This window comes from Passer montanus, unplaced genomic scaffold (genome assembly GCF_014805655.1).
Source record: "Passer montanus isolate IOZ18808 unplaced genomic scaffold, ASM1480565v1 scaffold37, whole genome shotgun sequence".
NCBI classification, from domain to species: Eukaryota; Metazoa; Chordata; class Aves; order Passeriformes; family Passeridae; genus Passer; species Passer montanus.
This window is the reverse complement of record NW_024368485.1, coordinates 7,656,223-7,684,123: the sequence shown is the minus strand read 5'-3', so window position 1 is coordinate 7,684,123 and position 27,901 is coordinate 7,656,223. Positions and strand designations below refer to the sequence as shown.

The window sequence follows — 27,901 nt, the reverse complement described above, 5'->3', positions numbered from 1 at the left end:
CAGCTTCACTTGTTCTTTCCATACTGTACTTCAACCTTCCATTTTATAATCAAGATTAAAACAAACAAACATGGACTAGAATTCTTTTTTTAAATCAAATTCTGTCCAAAACTTACCTGGGGTTCATGGCTACACTGCAATCAACAGCTGTGGAAACCTGAAGTGACAGGTTGATTCCTGCAGCTCTTCTGTAAGAGCAGTGGGAGTTTGGAAGCTGGAAAACTCCAGCTCTGTGCAGAGCCAGCAGAGCACCACACACCCAGGGTAAGGGCTGGAGCAGTGCAGGTGAACAGAAGCCCACTGAAGGTAAAGGAGAGTAAATTGCGTAAGGAACAGAGTAATTGAAGTCATCACAGCAGCAAGAGAAGGTCTGGCCCAGACCCTTCTTTTCTCTGACTGGCTCTCCTTGCTTTCTCTTTCCATCCAGTTCTAATGGATGCTCCTAATCAGGTTCAAACGAGGTGTGCCATCCCCATCTTGGCAAGCCTGACCTCCTTCACGGGGATTAGCAGCTCCATGACATCTCCCCTGATTTAGGAGCACTCTGTTCTCTTTCAGGAATGAAACCAACTCTGCCTCCTCAGTGCTGGATGCGGCTAGAAATTACTGATAAATTAGTTACAAAGTGAGTTTTTCTCTCCTCGTTCTTTGGAATTCACAGGAACGCTCCCATTTATTTGGAGCCATCATTTTACATGTTGTTCCTTCTCAGCCCCTTCATTTGCATGTTCTTTAATGACACAGCTATAATTATTCACCACCCTGTACCACCACCAAACAAAATGATCCTCAGCCTTCCCTTCTGCACCACCACTTCTTTGTCACTTAAAGTCTCCTAATTTGGCTCCACCAGATCTCAGCCCTCTCTCTGCTGTGGCCAATAACTTTTTCTTCTTTCCCTAGAGAATCTATAGAAAGAGGAGAATGTTTCCCTCAACTTTCCCATGTTCTTATTAGCAGCAGAAAAGAAAAAAAGTCCTTTCTGTATTATCTTCTCACAAAGGAACATCAACCAAGTGTGTGTCTTCTCAAATAATTTCTACTGCTGTATTTTTACTTCCTTTTCACTACATATCCCAGGTCTAAACATTGCTAAACCATCCAATTTTACACCATCCATTTAGGAAGGGCAATGATAAATTAGAGAAATGCTGTTTGTTTGTTTTCTTTTACAAATCATGAAAGGATTAGAAAAATTGTAATACAGAGACTCTGAGTTCGTGCACCACATGGAAAATATTACAGAAATCATGTTCTGAGAGGCTTTTACTTATTTAATCCTCAGCTGGCATTAATTGCAGTGGCAAGATGGCTCAGAAAATTAAGGGATCTCTGCAGGGGTGGGAAGCTGTCAGCAAAACTCTTCTTTGGTAAGGGCAGGTACTGTTGGAATACCTGGTGAGGAGCGTCATTGGGAGAGGCCTCATTGCTCCTGAGAAGTAACAAAAGAGAAAATAAATCTGTCATGGTTCAATTTCTGCATGTCAGAGTGGTGCTAGGGGCATCTTCTGCTTCTGTCACCAAATATTAACCCTGAGTCTGCTTCAGGGACAACAAAGGCCAGACCAACACTTGGGCTTTAAGGAATGGTGTGATCCAGCCCAGAATCCTGTGGGAAAATACGGGAGTGATGTAAAGGAGCCTCGTTAAATAAATTGGTAAAGTGCAACAAAATCCACAGGTGATAAATGCTACTGTTTCCCCTGCTGAGGGAAAAAAAGTGTGAGTGTTTTACCGACAGGACTTATCAGCCTTGTGTTGCAGTGACTGCTGGAAAATTGTTCAGCACGAGTTTCTTCCATGCCAAGATAATCTCCAGCCAAAGATTTTCACAACAGACAGGAAGGCAGCCTAGACCTGCACAGTGATCTCTTAGGGTGTTTTTTTTGTTTGTTTGTTTTTTTGTTTGTTTGGTTTTTTGCTTTGTTTTGGTTTTTTTGTTTGTTTGTTTTTTCCTGGTCAATTTACCAGGCTAACTAAAGAAGTCTATTCTCTTAATTTCCATTAATTTAGAGCGCAATCATCCCACTCAAGGGCAAGGTTCAGAGGGACCTGGACAGGCCAAAAGGATGGGGCTGACAGGACTCTCACTGAAGTCAAGGAAACACAGCCTCGTGTGTCTGGGACGGGGTGAAGAGTGCCCCAAGAAGTTTCACTCCAACAGGAGGAAGAAATTAATTTATGTTCGGTAGGGCTGCCATGGAGTACCGCTGTCCGAGGGGATTCCGCACCACCTGGAGGTGCTCCTGTCACCCTCGGCAGGGGTTTGACAGAGCCCCGGCTTGCCCTGGGGCTCCGTGAGCCCGCACAGCCCCCGGCAGCGGGCAGCCCTGGCTTTAAGGCGATCGTGCCTCACAGCACCCCGCTGAAGCCACTGCGCTCTTCAGCCAGCTCCCGCCGCACGGCGCCGGCGGCAAGAAAGCTCAGGAGACCTGGCCGAGCGCACGCTGCGGCCGGAGCAGGCGCCCCGAGGCCCCGTTCGAGCGCCTCCTCACGCCGGGGACCGCTCGGGAGCTGCTCCCGGCCGCTGCCGCCGCCGCCCCCGCGGCCGCCGCTGCCCCGACTTCCTGAGGGCCGGCGGGCGGGCCCAAGATGGCGCCGGGCCGCTGGCGCCAGGGGCGGCGGCTCCTCCGCGCTCTGCTGCTCGTGGCGCTGCTGGGTCCCGCCGCCTGCTTTTCTTCCTCCTTCTACAGCCCCGGCGAGCCGCGGAGCAGCGTGCGAGTGCTGTGCGGCTCCAACTGGAGCCTGGTGTTGCAGGGCCAGTGGATGTTGGAGTTGTGAGTAGCGGCCGCTTTCCCGCCCGCCTCGGAGGCAGCGCGGCCGGGGGGGCGAGGGGGGTTCCCCGCGGGCCGGGCCGGTCACCCCACCGCCGCTGTGGGGAGAAGCGGCCCTTCCCGCCCTGGCGAGGGCCGTGCGGCTTCCCCAGCCCGGGGACGGCGAGAGGGAGGCGGTGCCCGGTGCCCGCCTCAGCCGGCGGCGCTCCCGGCTCCGCAGCCACGGGCGGACCGAGCCCCGCCGGCTCCCGGCCTGTGGGGGCACACGGTGCCCGAGGTTAAACCGGTCACTCCAGGCAGAGGGGAATGAGGGACGTGGAGGTGTCGGAGCGAGCCCAGAGCAGGCCGCCGAGTTGATCCGGGGAATGGAGCATCTCTCCTTTGAGAAAGGTTGGGAGAATTGGGGTTGTTCACCCTGGAAAAGAAAAGGCTTTGGGTAACCTAGCTGGGGCCTGCCAGTACCTGAAGGGAGTTTACAGGGAAGATGGGGAAAGACTGTTTACAAGAGCGTGTCATGACAGACTGAGGGAGAGTGCCTTCAGACCGACAGATAGTTGGGTTAAATTGGATATTGGGGAAGAAACTCTTTACTTGGGGATGGTGAGGCCTGGCACAGGTTGCTCGCAGAAGCTGTGGATGCCCCTGGATCCCTGGAAGTGTTCGAGGCCAGGTTGAACGGGGCTTGGAGCAGCCTGGGGCAGTGGAAGGTGTCCCTGCTGGAGGAGGGTGCCTTGCCCGTGTCACGGGCTTGGCACAGGATATACGGGGCTTGGAGCAGCCTGGGACAGTGGAAGGTGTCCCTGCCTGTGTCACGGGCTTGGCACAGGATAGCCCTCAAAGTCCCCTTCCAGCCCCATCCATTCCATGCTCCCGTGAAACTGCTTGTTCCTCAGGTTCTCATCTGAGTGCCCAAGGTTAAAAGGGTCATTCTGGGAATAATGTCCAACATTTCCCCTTGCCCTGCTCCCCAAGCGGGGGCTGGTGCTGGATTCTGTGTGAGCTCCAAGAGGGCTGAATTCTGGATTCCACAGGGAACATTGAGCAGGAGTAGGCTTCCAGAGCAGGATTGCATAATGTCCCAGCCTTGACTTGAGCTCGGAGCTCTCATTCAAGGGAGATGCATCAGATTTCATTAACTTCTGACTGGCTGCACCGGAGCAGTGGCTTTGCCTGGGGCATGGCACAGTTCTTGAAATGCAGGTGACTTTATTTTTGGTGGAGCCTTGTTCACCTGCTTGTATCTAGTTTGAGGGAGTTTTTTTTTAAGACAGCAATGAATAGTTTAAGTAGGCAGTGCAGCCACGTGGTACCTGTGGGCCGTGCAGCTATAAAATAGAATTTTATTGTGGCATGTGTGCTACTCTGCTCAAGTGCCTGAGTTTAAAACAGTTTGAACATCTGAACTTGTGCTTCCTCCTAAATACTTAACTAGCTGCTTAAAGTTTCGGCTTGCCCTTGAGTTTGTTTTATCTCCAGTCTCTTCTTAGCGACATGGATCGTCTCTCTTAGGGCTTCAGTGCTCAGGATCCTGCTGGAGCCTGGTGTTAATCAGTGAAAGGTGGTAACGATCTTGAAACACCTGACAGGGACCAGGGATGCCAGCTGTTGTGGTTGAGGATTCACAATGGGTTTTGTGTCTCTCTTCATTTATTGGGATCTAAAAGGTGGAGGAAAAAGTAAATTTGTTTTAAATTGAAGTTTTTTCACTTAGTGCAACGTGGAAGCAATTGTATGAAAGTTATTGTTTTGTACACAGGTTGGTGAGCTTTAAGGAGGAAGGTTATTTATGGTGAGTTGAAGTTTTTATTTCTAAAAGAAAATATTTCAATAACTAGTGTTGCGTGCCTCCGAAGAAGAAAAAAGAGAGGAACTGACTTGAAACCACAAGTGGTTGGGGTAGCAAACAATTAGAGTCCTTTGGAAGCCTTTACTCCAATTGAAAAATTGGGTTTTGGTTTGGAGTGAGAGGTTGCTGAGCACAGCAATGGTGCAGGGTTAGCTTTAGCATGGTACATGTTGCTGCATTGCTTGAATTGGACTAATTAATTTTATTTGGTGTTCGATGTGTGAGAGATCCTCGGGCCTCCACGCTATTTCCTGTGGTTCATTACTGGTGCTTTCTGCTTTTCTCCTGAGGAGGAACCTTTGTCTTTAGTGAGGATACAAACTCAGTGCTGCCGGTGTGGAATTAGTGGGAGTTTGAGCTCTGGCACTGATTTTTTTTAATGTTTTCCGGGCAGAATCCAGTCCGGGTTTTTTCCCCTCTGCGCTTTCCAAGTGAAATCTGATCCTGGTTTCCCCCCATCCCTGCTCTGGGTCCTCATCGTCAAAAAATCTGTAAGAGAAAGGAGAAAATTCAGTTTTGTTTTGGGAGTGGAGCTGGGGCAGGCAGATCTTTCAGCCAGTGAGTTTTTCCACAGGCAGCAGCTGCATCCCTTTTGCCTAAATATTCCTTGCTGGGCTCGTGGCAGAAACTCCTGGTGAATCCTCAGCCCGAGTGGCTTCAGCGGGAGAACAGCAAACACAGGCTCATCTGATTCTTGCAGCAGTTTCTGTTCTGTGGGATTTTGGCTTCTGCTGGTTTTTATCTGGTTTAGAGCGAGTGATCCAAACGGAGTCCTGTGTGTCAGTCCATGCATTCCCTCCGAGCTGTCTCGGGCTGGCTGGCAGCACTGCAGTGATGTCCATTAGAGCCTCATTTGTTTGGAGAGCCTCCTATTTATTTATAACACCTTTGTTTTCCGAGCAGTACTTTTTTTTACTGCAAATGTTATTATAGCATCTTCATGAAAAAAAAATAATTTCATCAGCTGCTCTTTTGAAGCCTCCTGCCGTGGTAGGAACAGGTACAGCTGCTGTGTAATGTCAGTTTTTCTATTTGGGAAAGTGGAAAATCACTGTGTAATTCCACTTTTTTGTTGTTCCCAGGTGCCTAAATAGAGAAACTTAAGTTTCAAATTACTTGTGTGTGGCATCTGTAGCAGAAATAGGATATTTTTTCTTCATTCCCCCTAGCTGAGGTGCGTGTACTCACCTGACTTTTTGTAAATATGTCGTTATTCATAGCTGGAAAAACTGCAGGCCCTGGAAGCGCTGCTGCATTTTATTGATAAGTGTTTTGGAGAAGGTTCTGTATCTGCCAGACATTGCACTGTTTTTTGGATATTGTTGCTATCACAGCACACAGGTCTGGGCTGGAGTGCTGGGAGTGTGATGCTGGAATGAGCTGTGTTTAAAAGTTCCCCTGTTTCCTTATCTCTGTTCTGTAGCTGTGAGATAATGATTCATTAATGTGATGAGTTTTCTTTTTGTCTTAATATCGTGTCTGTCTGGAACACACAAAACTAATTTCTGGTCTGCTTACTTAAAAGTGCATTTTGCATTTGTAAACTAAACTTGTTCCAAACTTGATTTATCTGAATTTAACATCCTCTTCTTTTTGAGGTAAATTAAAACAAGCAAACAAAAAAACCCAACCCATCAATGAACTTGTTGTCTTTGAGGCTCTGCTTACAAAAGAAACCATTTATGCTCTTGGTGCATCTGCAGTACTTTATGTGCTTGCTCCCACATCGGGTGTTAAATGTTTTGGTTCCCCTTTGTTTCAGCACAGACTTAGTGCTGTGTGTACCTGAAAAAGAATGTCTTCTTTGTCCGTTTTAGTACAGCCAGGTGAAAATCAGGAGATCAGTTAGCAGTCATGTCTGTAAGGCTTATTATTCTTATAGTGCAGGCCCACACTTTTTATTTTCTCATTGTCACTTGCCATTAAACATTGCCCTGCTGTCTCCGTGGCTGGCTGGTTGCGAGGGTTCAGCCCTCCCACCAGCACCTTTCTTCTGTAGCTTCAAGGGAGTGTGCTAAAAATGAAATTGAATGTTTTGGCATGTGGATGATTTAATCAGTTGCCTTGCAATGCTTTGTGTAAATAAAATCTCAAATTATTTAAAGTGGTAAACTATTTAACAATTACTGTCAGTTAAAGAATTCAGCAAGATTGAGACTTTTCTGTCATTTAAGGGTGTCTAGTCTCTTTTTTCTTGTTAGTGTCCAGGCTTTTCTTTGTCCTATTCTTAAAAATACCCAGCAACCCAAAACCCAATAAAAGCCAAAAAGCAAGGGGAATGAAAATCAAGTTATCAAAACTCTGTTTTGGTTTTGAAGCCTCTGCAGCTCTGCTGGCTGAGTTCAGAGGAAGTGACCAAACATTTTATTTAATAACTGAACACACAGCTGAGTGCTGTGCAGGGCATTGGCTGAACAAAAACTGCAAAAATGTGATGCTGAAATATACTTTGTAGCAGAAACAAAGCAGGTGCAGAAGGGGACATAAAAATATGCAGAACGATGGAACTTAATCTGCTGAAGATCTAGAATAATTCACCTAATTTCTCACTGATTGATTTGCCTTCTATTTTAAAATAATTTCTCCTTCTTTAAAAAAAAAAAAACAAAAGCCATGTGTGGTTTGGAGGGGTTTGGCACTGGGCAGGAAGCTCCTTGACAGCTTCCAGGGCTGTGCTGTGGTGATACAGATCCGGGTAAATGACAGGGACCAACTTCTGTATCTTTGGCTGCCACCTGCTCACTTGGAAAGTCTTTAAAAACACACAGTTGATCTGGAGCTTTTCTTTTGTTGGCATTACAAAGCTGCCTGTCGTGCCCCAAGACCTAGCTGTGTTTAGAATTGCCTTTTTTTTCCTTTGGTTTTGTATGCTCCTGAGATCTGTAGCAATAAGGCGAAACTATTTAACACAATAAAAATAAGAATTTCATTTGCTGCTGCTTTTACCATTCTGTTGAGTACTGTCCCAACATTTTTGCTCTAATTTTAATAGCATTGCCAATACGAACTCCATCAAGCAGCTTGGTTTAAGCAGGTTTTGCTCTTTTCTGTTCAGCAAATCCTCTCATGCCTGTATCCATGAGCTGCTTTTCCTTTTTCCTGGATTCGTGCAATTGGTGGAATTGCCGTTAGTGCAGAGTGTGGAATGGTGCTCAGGGTTGCATCTGTTATTGTTGGTAATGGTGGTGAGGAGGCAGATAAAGAGTCAGTGAAATGTGCTTGAAACGGAGTGAAACGGTGGATTCAGTGGCCAGGCAGGTGCGGCAGAGGGAGAGTGGCTGGGAGCTGCATCAGTGCCTCTCAGCAAGGTCTGTGCGTTCACTGATCGCTGGGGTGGTGGAGCTGACTGGCACCTTTGCTCAAACTGCTTTTCACTTCACTGGGCTTTTTGTGCTGCCTCACTGAAGTTGTTGCTATTTGAAAGCCAAAGCTTGTTCTTTTGTGCTTTAGATCAGAGGTAAATAGAAGTCAAAAGAAAAGCCTGAGAGCTTAAAATTTTGTTTTTCAATTGCTTTCCTTATGCTCTCTGCAAAAAGCTTTAGGTATCGTAAATGGAGTAGGAGCAGGAGAAAACACCTGGATGCTTGGAAATAGTGATTTTAGTCCACTGAGGTTAAGGGTTGCTGCAGTGATAGATGTTTGCTGCCTTTTTTATGGCAGGCTGACCGTGTGTGAGAGCATTTCAGCTTTAAACTCTGCTATGAAGAGGTCTGGAAGCTTCAGGAACAAGGTGTGTGCTGAGGAATGTGCCGTTTTATGGCAGGCTGACCGTGTGTGAGAGCATTTCAGCTTTAAACTCTGCTATGGAAGAGGTCTGGAAGCATCAGGAACGAGGTGTGTGCTGAGGAATGTGCCATACCTTGCAGGGAATAGTTTGGCAGTGTGTCACTTCTAGCTATGATAGAGACCAGCAAATTGCCTTTTAATGTGTAACAGGCTACCGAAAGCTTTCTTCCCTTAACAGAGTTCCCAGGTCTTGATTTAAATTCCAGAAGGCTTTGATTCTTGACTGGGAGAGGCCCGTTTTCTTGTCACACCTTTTGCACTGCACCCTGTGCCCTGCAGGTTAATAGGGCTACCCCCTTGTGCACAGGGAGGAGGAATGGGAGTGACAGCCCGAAATTTGGTGGTGTTGACAAAATGCTAATTGCTTCCTGGCCTGCCTGGGGTATGGCAGGAGAAACTTGGTTACATCTGCTTTTGCCAGGGACCCGCTCTTGCATTTTGTGCCTTGAAAAGTAACAAAGTCTGGTTCCACAGCAGACACGAGGGTCTGTTTCCCTGCTCCTACATTATATTTCTTTTCTATGAATTTAAGAATGGTAGTTGTACCATAACTTCTGTGGAAATACAAATCAGCCACAGTTGTAAAGGATTCATTAGAAGACCCTGTTGAAATCAAGTACTTCCCTCAGTCCTTCAGGGTGCAGAAAGTTTTTTGAAACTTTTGATAAAGATGTCCTAAGTGTGAGGTATTTTACTGTTCAGTAACTTACCTCCCCTTACACTTACAGTATTCTAGGACTGAGAAAGAGACAATAAAGCTTTGGTAATGTAATGTATTTGTTATATCCAGGGGACAATCATGAATTCCTTGATGCTGCACAACAACTGCAGACATGAAAGCTTCAGGAAAGTGAGGCTGTTGAGGTAAACAGCAGTGGTAACTCTTGCAGAAATCTGATGTTTATTGCAAGTTCTCTCTTGGACGTGTGGGGACAGGCTGTTTCCTGGCTGGCAAGAGTTGGATGTGTAATTTCAGGAACATAAAGCAAATATTTTAGTCCCGATTGTCTGTGCCAGTGTTCAGCTGGAGTGGCTGGATCTTGCAGCATTATATGGAACTATTGCCATCCCCTGTCCAATATTGATACTAAAAATTAGCCAATAACCACAGCTTTTTGTGAAGTTCACTGTTACATCCTGTCACTGCTGAACTGTGACGTGGGCAGATTTTCATGCTGCTTTGAACTAAAGGAAATATTTTCAATCGTATGAGTGTTAGTCGTGTATTGAATATTCCACTTCATTCAGGAGAAATGCTCATGTATGTCAAATGTAAATATAAATTTTGATGGGGTGGAAATTTCTGTTCCAAAATCAGATTAAACAGGCTAAAGGATGTATTCATTTTGAAAATCTCATGGTGTGAATTTGAGACATCTAGAGAAGCTGGATTTAGAAAACAGGCAGACTTCTCTTTCACTTTAGATCAACACCAGCTGCATTATCTGATGGATGTTTGCAGGTTCTTATTTATCAGTCAAGCTTCTCTAATGAAATAATCCTGTTTGTGAAGTACAGTATCTGTCAGACTGTTATTAAAAGCTCTCTCTGGGCCAGCAGCACAATGGAGAACATTGCTGTGTGTGAGACTTGTTTCCAGCATCTTTTGGAAGGATACTGAGGGGCTGTCTCTTGGCAGGATAAGATTGATGCCCTTTTTGCAGATGCTTTCACACAGGACGATGTTGACTTAAAAAGACAAGATACAGGCTTTCACAGTTAGACTCATAAGTTTCTACTACAATTAAATAAAACAAGTATTTTTAATTTGTGTCCTTTAAACTGCCAAGTGACAAGATTCCTTTTTTTAAATACAGGAGCTTAAAAACCACCACAAAGCACTCAGAATACATTTAATTCCACCTCTTCTGTGAGAGATGACCTGTTCTACATTGAGCTTGATTCATATGAGACATCTGGGGGTGGCAGGGGATGTCTCTGTCTGCAGCCAGTAGGGAAGGAAGCATTCCTGCTGACAGCCAGAGAGCAGGCATTGCCAGTCCCTAGCTCACACAGCAGTGGTGGCAGACAAACCAGAGGAGTGGAGAACCCTGTGAGGGTTCCCAGTGATGGCTTTGTGCTAAGGATCTTGGACTCTGCCCAGGAGGGAATGTGTTTCTGTGGTTTGCAGTGGGTAGGGAGCATGGTGAGCCCTGTGACAAGGAGAGTGTCCCCAGACTCACACACTCACTTCTTTTGCTGCCAGAAACCTCCATCCCTGCCCTGGTCAATCAAATTAAACCCCATAAAGGTCTCTCCTCATGAGTAAAAGGCTGAGCTGTGCATGTGGAACTGCCCCAGCTCAGTCTGTACCTCCCAGTCCTGGTTCCCTTTGGTGTGTCTGACAGAGCCTGGCAAGCTGCACAAGTTTCATGCAGGCTTGGCCAGCCAAGTTAGGCTAAAATACAGAAAGGTGGAAAAAAAGGGATTTTATTATCAATTTTATCTGATGTTATCCTTTATATTAGCTGCTCTGTTTCCAGATTGATTATTACCAAGAGGTGCAAAATTGGTTTAATTCTTCTGATTGAGAGTGTAGAAAATTCAGCACTTGAAAAGAGCAGTCCTATTATTCTGAAATGAATCCTGGGTAAAAACAAGATGATAAGTATGAGCAGCAGGAATTTGATGTGTGCTCTTTTTAAGTCTCTCATGACTGCTATCATAAAGGGCACGTTGTGATGTATGGAGTAGTGGGCTAAGGCAAATGTAATTTCAGGAAGTTCTGAGGTGTGGGAAATCAATACAAAATGCTGTGATGAAGGATGCTGCTTCAGAGGACAGCCTGGCTTCAGTAATTCAAATAGCTGACATGCAAATGTATTTTATTTCCCATGTAAATAGAATAAATCACAAGTGGTGAGGAGTTGGGATATGAATTTCTCAAATCTGTGATTTGTTTTGTTCTAATAACGTGGGGAGGAACATAGGGATTGATAAAAAAACTTTGATTGTCTTATTCAGTAGACTAGATTAAGAAAAACTGTAGGTTTTTTGCTGTGTGATTGGCATGTTTGTACATTCTCTGTACGCTAACTCAATTTGCATGTCTTTAAGTGTAAGAGCATTAAAATCCTCCCCTGCCTTCCCCTGCAGTTATGCTCCTTGGTGTCCAGCCTGCCAGCAGATCGAGGCCACCTGGGAGAGCTTTGCCAGGGAGAGCGAGCGGCTTGGCATCACTGTTGGGAAGGTGGATGTCACTCAGGAGCCAGGTACAGCATGGGACTGGGAGTTTCAATAACAGGAATTGTTCAATACAACTGCCATTCACTCTTTATTTGGGCTTCAAAGTCAAAATGATGTTCTCCACACTTTGTTTCTCCATACAGTCCGTATTTCTGAAGTTCATAAACTCAATTTGAAGGATTAAAGAATTGGGGGGGTGATTTGGCTTCATGCTGACTTACAAGAGGCTTATTCTCTATTTTAATCCTCTTCACTGGAAGCTGTTGCCTGTCTCGTTCCTCCAACCTGTCTGCAGAAGATTCCAGCTCCGTAGCCTCCCGTTAGGAGAATTTCAGGGTGTGGTAGAGTAAGCCTGCTTTAATTAAAGTTGCTAATTGTTTCCAGCATGTTGCTGGTTTATTGACTGCTTTAATTCTGGCAGTGCTTTATATTACAGATGTTATTGCTGTTTCCTGTTGGTGATGCTCATATGCAAACATGTTTATAAAAACACTTCCCTAACTATTCACAGAAGCACGAGTGCAATCTAATTTATTCCTCTGGTGACTCCCTTCAAAGTTTGGAATGTCTTTGTACAAGCAGTATTAATATTGTATAAACCTCTGCATCTCCTGGGAATGCTTCATGCGTGTTTGGCCTTTGAGGGGATAAATGATTTTATCAGCAGTATCAAAAGACTGATAGATGTGATGTTATTAGGAAAAAAAGACCAGACTTCACTTATTTTTCTTTGGTTTTGCTTTATAAAGTGTGTGAAAAATGCATTTATTAGTTGAATACATGCTGAACAGATTTACTGTATCAAAACTCTTGTCTCAGAATCAGCAATCTAAGTAGACAAGAAAATGCCAGCTGTTCTAGACCCTGTGTAGGTTCGTGTCATGTTAAAAGTTCACAAGTATGCAAAAAATCTGGTATCAAAAAGCTGCATATACTAATCATTATATAGTGCAATGAACAGATGAGTTTTAATATCTTGTTTAAATAGATGTAAACTTAATACTTGAATTGCTGAGAGTCCTGACCCCTAAGCATGGGTTTCTTCTGAGTCAAAGGACTGACCAAAATGATGAATTTGTACCAAAGCTCATGCAATAAACCTACAACATCCAGCTCAGCACTGGGAGCTGCAGGCCTTTCTATAAGTAAGGAATGCACAAACTGGAAAACAACATTTATTACCTATTTGACCTTTGGTGCTGATGTAGTTTGGAAGATTGGAGTTTCTATGGAGCTCTCCAAAGTTACTGAAGTATTTTCACTGTGGGCTTTGCATCAGCCTTTCAGTTGTGTTGAAGTGCTCTGTCTCCTTTCTTGCTTGCACAGTGGTTCTTTAATTAGTCTTAGTTATGTAACCCCTTCATTGAATTGAAAGTAGTCAGAATGTGTTAAATTAGGGGAAAACCACGAGATGAGTGCAGAGTTACATAAAATTGCACCGAGAAAGTGGCCATTCATGGTGCTTAATTGCAGGAGATGCCTGAAGAATGAATCCACCAGAGTCTTAATGGCTCCACAGCAGATTTCAGTCCCTTGATGTTCCAGCCCTCAAGTGCTTCCTCTTGCCTCATCTTCTCCATTGGAAGATTCAGTGTGGAACAAATAGTGGAGATGCTTCTGGACCCTTAAATTCTGCATATTTTTGGTGCCTTTTTTAACCTCCTGATCACAACGTTTACCTGTGAATTACAACAAGGCTGCTTTGATCTTCTGTGTCGTCTTTGAGTAGTTGTTGGCTGAAAGCAGCTGGAGTTTTAGATGACATCTCCATTCTTTGTACATTTTTGGAGTTGTGCATACCTCTGAAATACATCAGATAAAAGGGTTTTTAAATTTTCTTTTTTAACCTCCTGATCACAACGTTTACCTGTGAATTACAACAAGGCTGCTTTGATCTTCTGTGTCGTCTTTGAGTAGTTGTTGGCTGAAAGCAGCTGGAGTTTTAGATGACATCTCTATTTCTCTGTACATTTTTGGAGGTGTGCATTCCTCTGAAATACCTCAGATAAAAGGGTTTTTAAATTTTTGATTAACTGCTGATTTCATAGTGGGTGTCAGTTTCTGATTTGCAGACAGACAGATGCTTAACTGTAGCCAATTCAAGATTGTATTAAACAGGCACCAAAACAGTTTAATGTGTTCTTAAATTTTGTAGCTGACTCACATCTGCTTTTACCAATCTAGGGAGGTGCCTTAGATAACCAGCAAACCTCCACCAAAAATACTGGGGGAGCTTAGAGGTATTTCATGACTTTTAGATTTCAGAGTTGTTCTGAGGTGTTCACTCTAGGATAGGCCACACGTGAGAGGTTTGAGCTGTTTTATTTCCTTTGCCTGAGTGGCACTTGTAAGAACTTCAAAAAGCCTGTCAGTGTTCCCATGACTTTCTCTGCTCTTGAGCTAATTATGTTCTTTGTGACTCTCCACCCACTTTTCCTTGTGCAGCTGTGCTGTCTACTTTATTAATTCTGCTGTTACACTTGTGGGTTTGTTTGTTTTATATCTCCCTGTGCTGGCACAACTTTTAGGTGCTTCAGAAAGTTTTTCATCACCCTGCCTCTCATAGCAATAAAGGCAGAGAGCAAAGAAGCTCTCCTTTCTGGACCTTTAAAGATCATTTGCTTTACATGTCTTCAAACAAAATACCAAACAACAAAAAAAGCCATAACCCTTTTTTGCCTGTTCCGTAGAGGAATTCGCACTGAGGAAAACATTACCAGTGAAACTTTTACAAATACCTGGCTTATTTCAGCATGGCTCATCTTTGTCTCTAAAGGCAGAAACCCTCTTGCTCCAATACTTTTCCATGGCTAATCCTGTTGCCTAGAGCTGTTTGCTTTATTGAAGGCTGCATAAGGCCTTCATTTCCCCAAAGATTTTCACAGAATTTTATAAAAGGCAAAGTTAAATAACCATACTCTTTACACTGGTACTTGATATGAATTGCAGTTGCTGCCTATAGGAATTCAGCCTTTGCTAATGGATTCTGAGTGCTTCTAATGCTGGGCTGGTCCAAAATTTCAGCTGATACTGGCATGACAAATCCATTGATGAGGAAGATTACCTCCCAGTAAACATTCTTCAAGCTAAACATTTTTCCTTCATTTATAACCAATATTTAGTATCTGTTACTGTTTGTAACATCTCTGAAGACAAACTGTTAACCTGCATTTACAAAACACTGGTGAAAGCTGTGCAGCCTGCTCTAAAATACAGATATGTTGGTATTTATAGATAAATCAGAATGCTGAGAAATTTGTGTTACTGAACTGTTTGTGTTGTTTTCTTCCCTTTCTAGGCTTGAGTGGTCGTTTCTTTGTCACAACACTTCCTACAATTTACCAGTAAGTGTGTCATACTGGAAACTGTAGCTGTTGACTCCTACTTGTCACTTGATTTAATCTGTAACTGAAAAGCAGGGGAAATTGAAGGAATAGTGACTTTCAATTTCAGCTCAGGTTACTGTCGCTTTGATTGCATGATGAATTCCTTACGTGAAGCTTTTCTTTAGTTTAAGTGACTTCACTAAGTTTCCCTGTTATCCATGCTATTAAAATGGAGCAGAGAAGACATTTGCTGTATCTCTTCTCCAATAAGGTGATGCCATCTTTAAAATATTGAACTCTTCATTAAGTCAGAGTATTATGAGTTGTGCAGATACAAATGCAAAGCACTTTTAATTCTGAATTATTTGTTTATAATACTGTATACTGTATATATTTGTTTATAATACATAATACTGTATACTTATGTATTTAGAAAGTTTGATTGTTAACCTCAAGTGCTTTGAGTATTTGCTGTAGTGCCAGTGAATAGTTAAGAAAAATAGCAGCTTTATAGATGGCAAAACCCCATGCTGTTTAAAAACTGAGATTTTCCATTGTGCATTACAGTTCCCAAACCCCCAGCTCTGCGCAAGTGAAACCTGTGAGGTGTGTGTGGTTTTGGTTGGGTTTTTTACCCGGGTTTGGGGCTGTCTGTGCTGACAGGGGTTTGTTCTGCAGTGCCAACGATGGAGTGTTCCGCAGATACCGCGGCTCCCGGACCCTGGAAGATCTTCAAGGCTACATCTTAGAGAGGAAGTGGGAAGCTGTGGAGCCTGTAGCAGGATGGAAGTCTCCATCTTCTATAATGTAACCCTTGGTTTTTGTTAACAAGAGCAATGTTCTATATCTCATTGTTCAGTGAGGGTCCTGTGTTGACAGTTTAAAGACAAAAGGCCTTTATTCCTTAGACTTGCAGGCTTTGCAGAAGCCATCAGTATTGACAGCCTGATTCCCAGCTTCTCACCTATAAAGGCAGCTTATTTTCTGCATTTCTTTTGTTTGTGCCTGCTAGGGCTTGTTTATGTCTTCTTTGAAAAGAGATTAAAAGAAAAAATACAGCCAGTGAGCATTATGTAAAGTGGCATTTTCAATATCTGTTGAGTCCTGGATTCATGCATGTGTTTATGTAAATTATTGCTTCATGACTTCTGGCTACTGGGCAGCTTTTAGCTTTAAGGATTTCTTGTTTATTTCTTTACAAGAGAGACTTTTGTCTCTCTTTGGAATAGCAAACAGTATAGTGCTTACAGGATATTTAAGAATTTGTTTTTAGAGAGAGAGATTTGCTTAGAAATATTGTAGAAAGCTTGCATGGCACAAAGGATGAACCAAAGGCATGAGTGGCCTGCAGTTCATTCTGGCTGAAGCCCTTATGTACAAATCCACATCAAAGACCCAGAGAGGGTCCTTATTTTTCATGTGAGAAGGAAGAAGAGCTGTAGGATATTTAGGAATGGGGAGAGGAGCCACAGGGCTGCTGTGAACCTGTGCTTCCATTTCCTTGTTTTCCAGGATGCATGGCATGGCAGGGCTGTTTCACTTCTCAGGATGGATCAGGGTGAGTAACTGTACAGCGTTTTCCATACTCCTTTTTGTGCTTGAAATAATCATATGTTTAAAAGTCAATACATAACTAAATATTTTTGTTATCCTTTATGGGAGTTACATTGTGTATTGCACAGGAGAAGGGAGGGCAAGGGGGTTTTTTAGTAATAATTTCTGTGTCTGGGGCTCAAACTGGCAATACCACTTGTGTAGGAACATGATGAATTTGGATAATAGAGTCATTATGAGAAGTAAAGGAGAAATACTTAGCTACACTCAAGTGTGCTTTAAAATATTAAAGCATATTTTACTTTAAAATATTTCAAGATGCTTTCATTTGGGAACTTTTCAAGTTATTCCATGGCATCCAAATACTGAGAATTTTCAGATTCTGGTTAAGAAACATCCTCTTAAAACCTTTGTGTCAGTGAGATTGAATTTGATTGCAGCAAAATATGTTCCTATTGTAACATGTGCTTCAGAAAAGAAATGTAGTTGAGAGCTGGAACAAGTTTGTATCACTTCTACAAAGCACCAAACTAACATAGAATCAAGCAGAGCTCTGAGTTGTGTATCTTTGATTCTTTCACTGGATAATATTTACTTTTTATAGACTTCTGACATTTCTCTTCCATGGTTGCTCTGAAATGGTGTTGTTTCTCTATAGTCTCCTTCCTGAAAGATTAACTGTCCTGGGAAGAAACCTCTAATTTGTGTTCCACTTCAATGAATATTTCAGGTGTACATTTCCTCACTCTTCCTGCTCTGCTGTCTTTGCTTGGGCCTTAATAAATATCAAAAGATGTTCTGACATTTAAAAAGAAGACTCTGGAATTTTCGTATTTAAACTCCTGTAAATGTTGTTTGTGGTTTGTTTTGAAAGAGATTTAATGTCATAATTGACTTCCTACCAGCTCACTGACTCCATGTGCTGCTTGACTCAGACAATTGAATTTGTGGGTTTGAGGAACAGATCAAAGTTTGAAAGAAATCTTAGCACTATATTTGGGTTATTATATTTGAATTTGGAAGTGAAATAATTTATTTAGTTTATGCTTAGAGTGTGTGGCTCCTTTTAAGAGCTAAAAAGCTTAAGGAAGAGCTGAAGGGCTTAATTTTAGTTAATGAACAGATGCCACATAAGGATGAAGGATGTTGTGATACTTTCCTGCAAGCTGCAAGGCTCCTCATCCATCCATCTGCAGTAAAGGTTGTGTGTCATCTGTAATGCTGAGTGTCTTAGGAGGAGGAATTGCACATCCTCTGCTTAAAAAGCCTTTTAATGGGAACAAATTAGTAAAAACCCCCAAGATTTAATGGTGTCAAAAGGGGAAGACTTCAGTATAAATATTGTTAAATGAAAGGTCTTAATCAGACAGCAGTTCATGTGATGGTGTTGGCAGTAGAAGTCCTAAGTGGGTTTAGGTATGAATTTATTAAATATCTTGCTCTAATTTCCAGCAAATTCATAACTACCTCACGGGCACTCTTGGAGTTCATGTTTGGATTTCCTATGCCATCTTCATCTTGGCCACCTTGCTGATTGGCCTGCTCCTGGGTTTGGTAAGAGAACATTACTTTTTTTCTCAGTTAGCTAGAACTCTTGCTTTGCGTTATCTTGTGAAAAAAATAAAACCAACTTTGCTCATAAGACTTACCTATATATTTAATATATCTTGCTTTAGTTATATATTACTGAATACTAATATCTCTTCCCTGTGACATCCAGAATGTGTGAGAGTGGATTAGAGCTGTGCCAGGGAGGTTTAGACAGGAAGCAGAGGGTGGTTAAACACTGCACAAGGCTCCCCAGAGAGGTGGTCAGTGCCCTCAATACAAATCAGGTCACCTTCTTATGAAGTCTGTTCAAATTCTTAGGAAATGCTTCAGTTTAGATTTGTTCAGTCCATCCACTAAAAGGAGTGATTCTTGTATTGGCCTTTTTGTATCTAAGACTTTTCCACTTAAGGGTGGAATGTGAGTGGTCAGAGTTGATCAAGACTCCAAATTTCTAAGAAAACAGGTTTTGTGGGGAGTTTCATTAACCACAGAGGAATTGGTTTTGTGGGAGTCAGCAATGTAAGGGTTCTGCCACACTGTTACTCAAAATAAAAGGATGAAAATATTTTCTAAGGCTTTGGAGATTTGGGGGTTTAGGTTTTTTCAGATTAGTTGCCTGTTCCACAAGCACATTCTGCAACTGCAAGGACAGTTCAAACAGTTCTGCTGGTACCTGGTTTAGCCTGCTGCTAAGTCATTATTCCTTGCAGGATGTGTAAAAGTTGTTTCTGGGATGTGGATGTCTGCCCTGCAGCCCAAATATTAGTGAAATAAAGAAAAATTTTGTCAATCTATTTCCCAGGAGTTCTGGGAAGTGATTACAATGCAGTTGAAATTTGGATTTAGGCAAAACCATATTTTTATACTTGATGTGCATAAAGAATTGTTGTATACAAGCAAATATTTTTGATTATTCAATTTCAACAGCTGCATTTTTCCTAGATGGTAGATTTTCAACAAATTAAAGCAAAAGTTAGTTAGTTAGCTTTACTAGGAGCAAGTGAATATCATGTTTTAAAAGAAACTCTCCTTAGTCCTTCCCAAAAAAAAAACCCAACTAAAAAAGCTGAAAAAATGTGAAGTTAATCTCTCAGCTCTTTCCAAAAAGCTTTTCGATGATTGAAATATATTTCTTTCACATGGTGTCAGTTCTGTCTTTTTCTTTGCACTGTTCTTGGCGTGTGACAGTGAGGCACAAATGGCTTCCTTGCATTTTGAGTTCTGCCCTGGGCGGGTCAAATAATGAACACAAAAGGTGGAGCACACATCTGTATTGGGGAGCCAGGGATAGGAATGGAATAACATCCTAAAATACAGGAAATCTTGACCAAGATTTTTTCATAAATTTTCAGAAAGTAAAAATTCCCAACTGTGCTCTGAGCTGTTCTTCAGCTGTGAGCTGTGTCAGTACTGAATAAATTTAGGAAAGTAGGAGGCAGAAGATGGGTAGTAGAAGGCAGGGAATGCTGGTTAGTACACACTGAGAGTGCACTTTTTTCCATGGTTTTATTTAGCTCTTATCTCTAAGCAAGATAATACAATTTTTAAAATTTGATTGTGTATATCTGTCTAAAAAGAATGAGTGCAGGGACTTTTGCAATTGCTAATAAATGTTGGTTTTATTATTGCTAATAAATGCCTTTTTCCTTTCCACAGGTCCTGGTTTTGATTTCAGATTGCCTCTGCCCAGCCAAGTCAAAACACAGTGCTGAAACACCTGGTAAGAACTGTTTAAGAGGCTGAGAAGCTGTAGAATTTGTAGGAGGGCAATACACTGTTCAGATTTTAGGTGTGAGCCAATAATCCAGGAGCCAAGTAAAATTAGTTTGTCTTTGCTTTGTAACTCAGTGGAATAAAATGAAAGTCTGTGCCTGCCATGCAAGGAAAATAAACAGAAATGGAGGAGAAATCTACTGAAGGTTTAAGGAAATAACTGAAAAATTAGTAAAAGCTTTTTAGTCACAGAACGGTTCAGGTCGGAAGGGACTGTAAGAATCACCCGATTGCAATCCCAGCTGGAGTAGTAACCGTGATCCATGCTGATGCTGATCAGTGTTTCAGAGCACGCCCCTGCACCTTGGGGCCCTGCCGTGCGGGTCGGTCTAACCGCGGTCTGTGCTTTGTTTATTAAAAGCCATCCCCGCGGAGAGCGCGGAGAGCGCGGCGCTGGAGGAGCCGCGGCAGGCGGCGCAGCTCGCCGAGGACCTCTCCGACGGGGACGATGCAGCCAACTCCAGCGCTGAGCAGTCGGAGGAGGATTTAGCACTTGGAAAAGAATCAGGGGGAGAAGAAGGGGAAGACTCAAGCGAGCAGCCTCTAGCTGAGTCAGAGACTGAAAGCACAGTGAGGCAGCGCAAGAGTCAGGGGGCTGAGAAGGAGCTATAGTGTTCCCAGTGGTGTCTCTTGCACGCTTGGACCAAAGAAGTGTCAGACCCCTCCCGGGTCTGAAGCTGGAGCTTACACTTGATTTGTCGTTGGTGTTTACGCAAAGCTCTGCTCTGCCAGCAGGCTCCTCTTTTTTTAAGCTTAGTACTTGCTTACTTTCTTTGATAAGCACATTTGCTGTGTGTTGTGTGACCTTAGCCGTGACAATCAGAATCAGTGTCTTATCTGTTCCATGTCCTCAGAGAAAATGGGGGTGTCAGCCTCAGTTCACCAGCTCTGAAATGATCATTGTGTGTGTGTCCCTCTAAGGACTGACCTGAGCAAGATCAGGGCTTTTAACTCCAGGGTAGCTTGGCAGGACTGTGACTTTTCTGTCTGAATGTTGATTGTTCCCAAATGCCACAGAAGCACAGAGACAATTCACTAGTGAAAGGAGGCACCTTACTGGTCTTCTATCAGAAATGTTGTGTACCATGGGTTTGTTTTTATCACTTTCAGCTGAAGCACCTTTCTCTTCCATTCCTATTTGTGTTTGTTTTGGAAGTTGATCCTGCAGCTCACCCCCAGATGTGTCAGTTTTTGGTGATCTAGAGTGCAGCTTGAGTTATTTGACCCAAGGAGTTGGAGTAATTAAAAACCTCAGGCAGAAGGAGAGTGGCAGCTAAATGTTTAAAATGTGTTGGGACTTCTAGAAGGTTTAAAGGAAAGTATTTTGGTTGGGGGGAAATTTTGCCAAAGCACAACTACTTTTTTTTTTTTTCTTTTGGTAGTTTGTTCCCATCAGGAGGTTGTAGCAGGAAGTATTCACTTTGGAGTCAGTAAGTTGTGTTTATCTTGCCAGTGCAGGTTTGTCATGTGCAGTGCAGTCCTGCCATTTCCAACTCAGAATGCTTTTGGCAGAACTCAGGCTGCTTTAGTGATGCTGTCTGAAGAGGCACTTTGGGTTTTACCTTTGATCACTTTTCTACTTTTGGAATCACCACGCTGGGGAAGGAGAGGGGGCACAGGTGGGTAGTGGTGAGGAGCTTTGGGTTTTGCTGCTTCTGTCAGAACAAATGTGCACATGTTGAACTGTGTAAAGTGAAATTGGCTCATCAGGTAGACAGCATTAGATGTGGTTAGATTGGGTCATTAAACATATCAGTGTCTCACTCCTTTGGGTTGATATGTGAGTCTTTTTTGGTGAGGAGTACCCTCCATGAGATCCTGTATGTTCCTGCTTTGTTGATGTATGACCATGAACGTAAGATATGTCCTGATCTTGATATTATTTTAAAATATATATATATTGCATAAATCTTGCTAACATGCATGAGTTTCATCTTGTTCTTCAAGAACAAAGAGTAGTCAGAGATGAGATCATCTCTTATTAGAAGCTGCAAGTGCAAAATGCTGGTTTCCTTTGAGACTGAGATTAATAGGGCCAATTTGTGTTGAAAGCTGTTTTGTTGTTGTTGTTTTTTAATGCTTATAAAGAACATAATTGCCAAGAAAGCTCAACTTTCCCATCTATGTCCTGTCCCATATGTTTTCAAACTGTATGGTGGAAACTCTGCATTTGTCTGGTAGAGCTGCTCAAAGAAGAAAATTACACTGCATATCTGAACTTGTAATTTCTAAGGGAGTACTCCCAGTCTGGAGTGTGAGTTCCATATAGTGGACACCTCTAAATGTGCTTTCACATAGGTGGAAACATGGACTTGATGCTATCTGTGCATTGCACTATCTTGAGAACAGCTTGTGCTGTTTGGGTGCTGTCCCATGTGACTGAGCTGGTGTAGAGCTCCCTCAGCAGAGGGGAGGCACACAGCAGCCTCCTAAAAGCCACACTTCTGTCTGCAAAACCAAGAAAACTTTGTGGCACTGCAGTGTGAGGAGAAGAACTGTGCACCTCGAAGACAAAAAGGTGTTCCCACAAGAGTTGTGTTTCCCTGTGGATTTCACAAGCAAACCAGGCCCCAATGGCACTTTGTCCTAAAAGGCACGTGGTCTGTGAGATGCAGGAGCCCCTTGGTGTGGTGTGTGTGAATTCTCTGCTCACATTTCCTCTGTCGTGGCACGGCACAGTTGGGTTTGGATTATTAAAACCCAGGAGGTGAAGTGTTTCCCATTGTGCCAGATGAGCAGGGATTAAGTAAGCAGGCAGCAGGTGACAGCAGCTTAGATCTGTCTGGTGAATCTAGAAATGATGAGCTTGGTCAAGCTGCTGAGGATTCTTGAGCACAGGATGGGTGTTGTTCCTGTGTTTTCATGAATAAAGTAGGGAATATTAATGCTGACTGGGTTTGACCCTATCTGATGTGTGTTGGTGTATCTTATGGCAAAGATCACTGAGCTGTGGTTAAGGCTTTGCTCAGAAAAGGTGAGACTGTGCAACCATTGATCTCTCCAACTTCATTTTATGTTTGTAGGAAAATTACTGTAGTGTGATACTGGAGATAGTCAGTTTTGACTAATATTGATCTGGGAAACAGCAGGCAGCAAACACTGTAAAGGCTAAATTTTTGTTTAACAGAAAAACTATTAGCTGTGCAGTAGAAGTGTCATGTTAATATACCTTCCAGGATCAGGTATTTTCCACTAAAAGCATTTTAATTGAATCATGTGAGTAGTGCTAATTAGACTGTGACAATAGTTTTAAACTTGGTGTGTTTCCAAAAAGTCAGGATCAACCTTTTGTGCAATTGGGTGTACTGTTCTCTCTGTTCTGTTAGGATTAATCATGAAGAAATGGAATTTGTTCTTGCAACCTCAGTATAGACAAAAGAGCCTTGGAGAAGCTGCTGTTGGCACTGTTCAAAATGTTTTGATGAAGGACAGGGCCTTAAGGCTTGTGAACTAGAGCTGTGTGTCAAAATTAATTTAAAAGTGTTGAGAAGCAATTTAAATATCAATTGGGCTGCATGCCACTGGAATGGGAATGCTTAACAGCAAGTCATGGAAAAAATCTGGTAGGTTCCTTTTTCAAGAGGCGGAAATCCATCCAGCATTCCAAACCTCCTGTCCTTGGGATCTGTGTGAAACTTGTATGTGTGTCTTGGAATGCTCTGTATTTACTGCCCCCGTGGGGGTGGCACGTGTTATGTGGGTTTTCTTCTTGCAAATGTTACACAGGGTCGTCTGTTACACGAAAGTGTTGCAAATTTATACTTAGGCGTATTTTTACTGAAATGCCACATAAAATTTTGTATTTATGACCTGCTTGGAGTCATTTTCATTTCCTCAGTGCAGAGTTGGCTCATCTGTGTTGTTAACAAAAGGTTGGGTTTGTTTGGTTTTTTTTAATAATGCTGATCTTCCCAATAATCATAGAGGTGAAGATTCCTTAAATTCTTTAAAAGGAACCTGGACATCAGTGAATTGTTTCCTTTTGGAGGGTTTCCCTGGAGGAACCCAGGGCTCTCAAAGGTTCAGAATGGAGCTGGGCAGAACAGCATAACTGAACCTTTAAAGGCTTCACCTCCACCTGAGGTAGTTCCTTCCCCTCCCTGAGAAACCCCCTAACTCTGCCAAAGCTGTGCTGGCTCCCTCTGGGATTTGGAGGCCAGAAGGAAATGTACAGACCCAAAGGAGCCATCCTGAGGCTGTGGTTCACATTCCACAGTGTGCAGGCTGCAGGGGCAGCTGTGCAGAGGGAGAAGGGACTGCCAGGAACCATCCCTGTGACCTCCTTGGGCAGTGTGAGCAGCTGCTGGGCCTGGCACCTGGACTTGTACTGCTCAGGTGAGTTACCTGAGAATGGATCAGCTGCAGGTCCCTGAGAAGGGACTGCCAGGAACCATCCCTGTGACCTCCTTGGGCAGTGTGAGCAGCTGCTGGGCCTGGCACCTGGACTTGTACTGCTCAGGTGAGTTACCTGAGAATGGATCAGCTGCAGGGCCTGGGCCGTTTGCCACTCACTTTGCTTTTCTTCTTTCCCACTGTGTTCATTTCTGGATGCAAAGTGGGAGTTGGAATGGTATCAGATGAAGCCACAGGAGCATTTTGTTTGCTGCCTCATCAGCTGCTTCTTGTTCTCTTCTGTGACGTGAGAATATGAAATTTTCTCCATGAGAACATCACGTGGAATACTACAGGCAAAATTGGATCAAGTTTTGATCAGGTTCAAGCAATCAGACAAATCCAAGGTCTACTTTTGTAGAGGAAATACTGAAGAGAACTAAAGTGGTAGAAAAGCTTGATTTCTCCATCTGGAACTGGACCAGTGGTAAGTCCCAGCTCTGGGAGTGCAGCTGCCCAGTAGTGTGCTGTCATTCCCTTCTGCTGGGGAGCAAGATGTGTTTCACTTCAGTAAGTACTGTGGTGATGATTTATTTTTAACCAAACATCTTCACTGCTCTCCCATTAGGAAAAACACCTAAAACTCTCTGCTTTTACTTTCACTTCATCTTTCCTGAGGAGAAAGGAAAGCTCCATGTTTAAACATACAGGGAACAAATGGGGATGTAGTTATCCTAACATTTTCATTTAAATTTCCATTTTACATGGAAAGGCTGTTTTTTATGGCTCATTAGAATTACTTGGAGCCTGCTGGTACCTCAGACTTTTACATCTGTTGATCTGGATTGCAGGGGAGTGTGGGAGCTGAGCTGCACACCACGGATTTTCCTGGCACAGGCTGGGCCCGTGCCTCACGTGCTTGCAGAGCATGCAGGAAGAGCAGTGGCCGTTCCAAGTGTCAGTCACACAGCAGGAAATTACAAGATTGCCTTGATGAAGGACACTTTTTATGTCTTTGTTGCTGTGGTTGTGGGGACAAGAGTAACACTGGGACCTTCTTTGTAAATGTGCCCTGGGTTGGTTTCATTGCACTCAGAACCACCCAGCTCCTCCCAGGAGAATCGGTGCCCTGCTCAGTGCTCCACTCCTCTGCCATCCCAGCAGGCTCCAGAATTCCCAGCTCACTTCCCAAAATAGACATCCAGGGCCTGTTCCAGCCACCTGCTGCGTGGCCAAGGAGCTGTCCTCATCCCTGCAGCATCCCTTGGCTTGGTCTCCCACAGTGGAGTTGCCAGATGCTGCTGGGGTGAAAACTCCACAAATATTTTCTGTTGGTTCTCCTGGCTGGCTTGGAGGGGACAGGATGAATTGGTTCAGCTTTGACTGATGAGAGATGCTGTCCAAAAACCCTCTAAAAATGAGTGTTTTATGATTTCATTTGGAGAAATTGTTTGTGGGGAATTCAGAAGCCAGAATAACTGTTTTACTTACGTAAGGTACTTGATAAAACAGCTTTGCACAAGTCTTGAGAAATGGTTTGTACACTAAAATATTTGAATTCTATGCTGCAGTTAACTTTTCCAGTTAATCTTTACTGCAGTTAACTGAAGTGAGAAGGTCCCAGCTGGGTCATCTTTCCTCTGCAGAGGTTTTTGTGTGCTGACAGGAGACTGTTGATGTTGTCTCTCTGATCCTGCAGGAGGACACAGGCCCAGGCTGGAATGCTGTGCAGAAGTCTCCCTTTCTAGCAAGTCACATCATCAGGACAAGCACGTTTTGGTTTTGCTCCTAAGTCTTTAATTTTTTTTGGCTTTTGCAAGCAGTGCTTTCTAAGCCACAAGTTGTGAAGGTTCAGTAACCCTCTGTGGGGTTTTTCCTCCAGAATTTGTGATTGACCTTTCTGAACCACAGTGAAAAGTTTGCTCTGCAGAGCCTGGTTCAGCTGAGCTCCAGGTGTGACCCCATTCTCTGTTTGTAGCTCCTGCCAGAGGAACAGGGGAGAAGCAGGAGATGTGGAGGGGATGTTCACACTACCCTGACCCTGCTGGGTTTTTTGACATGGACTGTGGCAGTGAGGTTTGCGTGGTTGCTCGGGCAAGCTCCTGGCTGTTCAGCCAAGAGGCCATTCCTTGGCTCCAGGGTTAAAGGTCAGACAGCCAATGCCTCATTAAGCAGCCAGGCCAAGTCTCCAGAGAAATTCATTAAAATGAGGAGCCAATTACTTGGAGGGAAGCTGTGTGGGTTGGTGTCAGATGTGCTGGCATTAAATTTCACGTTTTCCTTAGTTTTGCTTCCCTTGTGCTGGTACTGGCACCTTCCACCTCAGCCCAGCTCGGCAGCTGGCCAGCATGGCAAGTGGTGGATCCTGCTGGAGGCTCCACTTCCAGTTGGACCCCTGAGCTCTGTGGAGCATCCCAAGGTGTGTTGGCTGGACTGCAGCAGGAATTCAGTGGTCCCAGGGGGGCTTTGGGGTGTGACTGGCACATGTGGGAGGATCCATAAAGGATGGCACCTGAGAAACTTCACACAGGGGAGGGAAGAGCAGCTCTCAGCCCAAGTGGTGAATAATGACAAAGTAAATCACCAATATCCTGTGAATGTGGCAGAGAAGCATCTAAGTGGAAAAATAAATAAATATCAGGGTGGGAAGAGTTTTGAAGAGTACAGACATTATGGAAATGGGGAGAGGGGAACTGTAGTGCCACACTATTGTTGCCTCCAGAAGTTTTTGCAACTTCCCAACATAAAAACCTTCATTAGGGTTGAGTTCAACTGCACATATTAGAATGTTCAGCTATCATGCAGCACTTGCTTCTCATGCTCCAGGATAAATACCTGTTTTTAGCACAGATGATGCAAACTTTAAATAAATGCAAGCAGACGTGTCCCCGGTTGTTTGCTGCAAGCGCAGTGAAATGCCAAGGTTAAAGCAGTTTGCATTTGAATTGTTTCTGACACTGATATGTGACAAATGCCTCGTGGTGTAATTGTGTGTAAATTGATATTAATGTGCAGTCTGCAGCTGAGAAAATGAATATATACACATGATATAGTCTTAATTTCTCTGTCAAACAATTACTGTAAACCCGTTTCAAACTCTGCATGTGTCTTAAAATGTAAAACAAGGAGAAATCAAGAAATGTTAACCAAGTCTGTTACACTTTGGATGAGCGTGTGTCTTTGATAAGATGATTTTATTTCCAGCCAGTGAGTGCATCTGATTCTTTAGGAATAACGAGAGCCCTCTGGGTTATGGAGATGGAATTACCTGGAAATCAGGAGCCGTTTGCCCAAGGATGTCTGGCAGCTGGGTCTCTGCAACTGGCCTTGGAATCCAGGATTCTACTGGGAATAACTGCAATCTCACCTGTGTTAGGTGTTACCCTAAATGTGCAGGCTGAGACCTGCTTTTAGAAATCATCTAAATCATGATTTTGCTTGTTGGGTGTGAGCACACTCTTTCTGCTTTCAGTCTCCTGGATATTTTGGATGACAGAGGGGAACGTACATTCCTGTTACTGGAATCTTAATATTTCTTTCCTTGCTTACTTATTTTCTTATCTTTTACCTTATTTTATTCTGTTATGTTTTAGGTTGGCCTTGACCACATGAACTAAAAGATGGTGCTGAAGTCCAATATGACACAAGAAGTTGGTGTATTTATTTATTTTTTTGTGGGGGGAGAATGTAGACAAGTTGACTCCTGATGAGGTCCCATATTAATGATTTACAGGCAAAACTCCAGAGTTTAAAAGAGAGGGAATAAACTAACC

The 27,901-nt window shown here is 43.3% G+C and overlaps 1 protein-coding gene across 1 annotated transcript; it reads left to right on the top strand.

Annotated features, from left to right (window-relative positions):
• The first annotated feature begins 2,561 nt into the window (after positions 1-2,561).
• On the top strand, positions 2,562-23,607 carry TMX4 (thioredoxin related transmembrane protein 4). Its single transcript, XM_039716875.1, has 8 exons — positions 2,562-2,777; positions 11,503-11,618; positions 14,891-14,936; positions 15,597-15,725; positions 16,431-16,476; positions 17,925-18,026; positions 19,680-19,743; positions 20,155-23,607. Exons 1-8 carry the CDS (start codon positions 2,593-2,595, stop codon positions 20,406-20,408), a joined length of 942 nt encoding a protein of 313 aa, XP_039572809.1. The 5' UTR covers positions 2,562-2,592; the 3' UTR covers positions 20,409-23,607.
• The last annotated feature ends 4,294 nt before the right edge of the window (positions 23,608-27,901 follow it).